The sequence below is a fragment of the Echinops telfairi genome, unplaced genomic scaffold, assembly GCF_000313985.2.
Source record: "Echinops telfairi isolate 266 unplaced genomic scaffold, ASM31398v2 ScPeMD7_7424;HRSCAF=8462, whole genome shotgun sequence".
In the NCBI taxonomy this organism is placed as follows: Eukaryota; Metazoa; Chordata; class Mammalia; order Afrosoricida; family Tenrecidae; genus Echinops; species Echinops telfairi.
In genome coordinates this window covers 81,998,262-82,002,275 of record NW_022111324.1, presented here as the reverse complement: position 1 = coordinate 82,002,275, position 4,014 = coordinate 81,998,262, and the positions used below count along the sequence as shown (strand labels likewise).

The 4,014-nt window shown below is 56.3% G+C and overlaps 1 protein-coding gene across 1 annotated transcript in view; it reads right to left on the bottom strand.

The window, feature by feature from the left end:
• Positions 1-514: 514 nt before the first annotated feature.
• Positions 515-4,014, bottom strand: part of ITPKB (inositol-trisphosphate 3-kinase B) — a 116,887-nt gene continuing 113,387 nt past the window's right edge. Inside the window, exon 8 of the mRNA XM_004699969.2 lies at positions 515-3,406. Coding sequence (XP_004700026.1) covers positions 3,197-3,406 — 210 coding nt within the window. The 3' untranslated portion in view covers positions 515-3,196. The remainder of the gene's footprint in view (positions 3,407-4,014) is intronic.

The window sequence follows — 4,014 nt, the reverse complement described above, 5'->3', positions numbered from 1 at the left end:
CTGGCGTGAATCCTTTCTCATACAAAGCCAAGAACCGAGGTATTTCCCACCTGAGACCCTAACAGTTCCTCTTAGTCAGGAAGCCCCATGGAAACCCTTTCAGCATCACACCCACACCCCACAGGCAGCGGTTCAGGAGGTGCACTGGTCAGGGCTCAAACCTGCATCAGTGACTGTGAGAGTCCCTGTGTCCCCCTTTCTTTCCCCTGTGCCTGCAGACAGAGGGTCTTGTTGAGAACTAGCCAGCCAGCCAACCAGCCAGTGGTCATCAAATAGATCCCATCTCACGGTGACCCCGGATGTCAAGGAGAAAGCCTGTTCCGGAGGGGTTCCAGTGGCTGTGACTTGGCGGAAGTAGCTCTCCGGGGATTTACAGAGTGCCCGAGTGGGTTCAAAGCCACTGGATTGGCAGTGGAGTGCTGGCACCACCAGGGCCCCAAGGCTTAACACAGCCTCCCCAGCCCCATCCACACTTCTGAGTTTGGGGCTCCAAGGAACAACACAGCAGACAGCATGTGGTCTTGGGGCCTTTATTCGGGTAGGTACAGAGCATATGCAGTCTGTTTGACAGGCACTGTGTGTGGTGCTCCAACTCCCTCGGGAAGCCAGGCCCAGAGAGGTTGGAGAGCCCCTCTGGGGAAAGCCCCTCCAAGTGGCGGTCAGTGCACCAGCCGTGGGCAGACCCCCGGCCTCTGCCCCAGTCATGGCCAGGGGAGAGAGATATGTGGGGATTAACCGGACCCAAAGAACTCCAAGCTAAATCCAGACCACGAAGGAAACAGTCCATTTGGGTGGGGGGGGGCAGAGGCTGCTTCTAGCTCTTTCCACCAAGTGGGAAAGGAGAGAAAGCAAAGCTTTAAAGGAAAACGAAAATACAGCCGTTCAGTCTTAGTGTTTTGTGCAATTTAAAAAACCAACAAAATAAATATAACTTAAAACCTTCATATATGACACTAAAAAGCAAGTCTGGCAGAGCAGTCGAGGATACCTGCTGTCCTCGGGACAAGTTAGTACTGGGCTCCTCAGGGCCCCAGAGCAAGACAGCGAGGGCAGGATGGGAGGGCCTGGCACTCACAGGATATCCCCCTACCTGGAGACCCATCCCCAGCACCCCCAGATCTTTCAGAACCAGGGCTGAGCAGGGAAGTTCCATGCCAGGGAGCCATTGCTCCCTGCTGGAGACCCGTGGGGGAGGTGCTGGGTGTCAGAGCTGGGGCCTGGGGTGGAACGGGTTGAAAGAGGGTACACATGGGAGAGAACTAGCATGGTAGATACATTTTAAAAAAATCTAAATTAATAGACTGACCCTAAAAAGATATCACTTTATACCACCTTCATATACATACACGGTCCAAAGCAAAATATTGCCAATAGGAGGCCCTGCCCCTGCCCCGGACCTCCTAAAACTCAATGACTATTTGCAGATAGCACATTGTCTGCAAACACCAGGCACCTGCTTAAAGGGCTTAGAAAGTGTGTTCTCTTAAATTCGCTCAGCTGGTCCCTTCTTTTTTGTTGTTGTTCTTATCATTCGGTTGCTTTAGCAGACATTTTTCCTAGGTAACAAAGGTAGCCTTTGGCTGGCCAGGGCCATAGAATCTTTATGTCTGAATCAACAACAGTCTTTCTGCAGCTGGCTGAGGCACAGACCCTCAAGGTCCCTCCAAATGCACAGGGAGGGGCCTGACTGCAGCTTGCAACCAGAGCCGCCCCTCCTTCAGGGAGGATCGCCTACCCCCAGCCCACAGGCTCTCCAACTCAGCTCAGCACACTGGGCTATGTCTGACTTTGGGCAGAAGGGGCGCACCACGATTCTGAACAAGAGCTGGGAAGTTCAAAAGTGGTTTCCTTTTCAGAAAGGTGTGCTTCCGCCTCCTTGCTGCGTCCCACCTCCCACGCCCTCCCATCAGTCGCTCACCTAACAGGAAAGGGAAAAGGTGTCACGTGGACTAGTCAGGGTTCCCCCTCTGTGATCCTGGGGTGATGGGATGGGTGTCCCAGGAACCACCCCCTCTGGCCACACCTCCTGAAGCAGCTTCCTGCCCTGCCCCCCACCCCCGACAGCTGGCAGCCCCTGCGCTGCGGCAAGCCCTGTGAATCTGGGGACACCGCTCCATACAGCAACAGGGTCAGGAGTGCCTTTCTGAGAACGCCATGCAAGTCTTACATTCTCCCAAATAATGCAGACTTGGCCTTACAATTTAAACAAGGTTCAAAGTTAGTTTCCCGCCAATCTTTGGGAGAAAGTCCCCTCTTCCCCGCCCTCACCCCACTCGGGAAGCACAGGTCTCAGTGATTTGGGGCTGCAAAATGTGCCAACCGGCTTCTCACAGTGGGGGGGGGGGTGTCGAGACGCCTCCCTGGGGATTGGTGACTCTGAAGGAGCGTGGGGGGGGGGAGCGAGGGGAAGAGTCTCCTCCTGGCCTAGAGTCCAGTCACTGAGGGCTTTGCCTTCCTCTCGCGGTCTGTGTCTGCCCCTACCCTCCACCAGCCCTCTGGACCTTGCCGCAGGGCAGGCAGCCATGCCCGGGTGCCCGCTGAGCCCATGGGCAGTGGCCATAGATGGAATGCGACCGCTCCTGCCACCTCACTCTGGGAGGCCTGGGTCTGAGGACATCCATCCCGCTTTTGTCTTCCTGGATCAGGCCCCCAACTGGGGGCTTTCCGCCCTGAATGGGCGCGCTTCCTGCTGAGACCAATCCGAGTTGCCAATGGGATGGTACCTTCCCCCGTCAATGGTCAATGAAAGGCTCCCTGAAAGGTCTTGTGTCCCCATGATCACAAGGCCTGGCTCCCTGAACCTCAGCCTGGAAGGTGGCAGCAGAGAGGGGCTGCACTAGCGACACTGGTCACCAGGGGGCAGCAGGCCCCACGGTTCAGCCCAGTAGGCCTGTTTATTCCAGGGCCCCCCAGAGGCATCCCCAGCAGCCTCCCCTGGGCTCTAACAGGAGGCTGAGCCCCAGGTCTGGGTGTTTCTTTTCTAGCCGGCGGTCCTATGTACAAAGACCCATGAGAACCTGACACCCAAGCCCTCCTGTTAGGTTTCCCCGAGGAAACCTTACCTCTTCCCCTCGTCTACACAGTGCAGTTTGGGAGGGTCAGTTATGGGCTTGATCCCGGGAGGGAGGGAGGGAGGGAGAGAGGGAGAGAGGGAGAGAGATAAGGCAAGAGCGGCCGTGGGGGCGGGCGGAGGTGCTCAGGCTCGTGGGTCTTCCATTCCGGTCAGGATGTCAATCAGGTTGTTCAGCCCGGAGAGATAGCCGTCCTCCCGGTTCCCCTCCTGCCAAGGAACATCATGCTGCAGGGTCTGGCCCTCGGACAGCGGGGTGGTCTTCCCAAAGTCAATCATCCACACCTTGGCCTGCTCTTTCTTGTCATGGATGAAGAGGAGGGAGCTGCCGATGACCTGGAGGGCAAGGGCACCAGTGAGTGAGAGGGTAGGTGAGCCCCCTGCCCTTCCTGTCTTGCTGAGAGAAGGTGAGAAAGAACCCGGCCTGGAAGAACAGATGGCCGGTAGGTAGCTGATTCGGCCTTGGAGTCCCAAGGACAGCACCTCCATGGCCCCAGCAAGGGACAGGCCAAGGCAGGGACACCCCTTTCTGTAAGGATGGTGGCAGTGAGAGAGCCTGGGTGGGCAGACCTCACCACCCTGCCCGCCTGCACACTTGCCATGACTTTGAAACAAACCCAACCTCCTCTAAGGGGTTTCTTTTTCCCCTCCCAGGGCAGTGGTCAAAACTCCTTGAGTGACTGTGCACAGCGCAAGGGGAGATGGTGCCAAGCTACCTAGTGGGGGCAGGAAGGGCCCTGCCCAAAAGGAACACACAGCACCAGCAGGAGGGCTGAGGTCCTGGTCACAACCCCCCCACCCACACACACACACACACACACCCCAGGAAAAGCCTCTTAGGGCCTCCCCAGCAGGGTCCTCCTGGCCGGGATATATATATATATATATATATATATATATATATGTATGTATGTATGTATGTATGTATGTATGTATATATATAT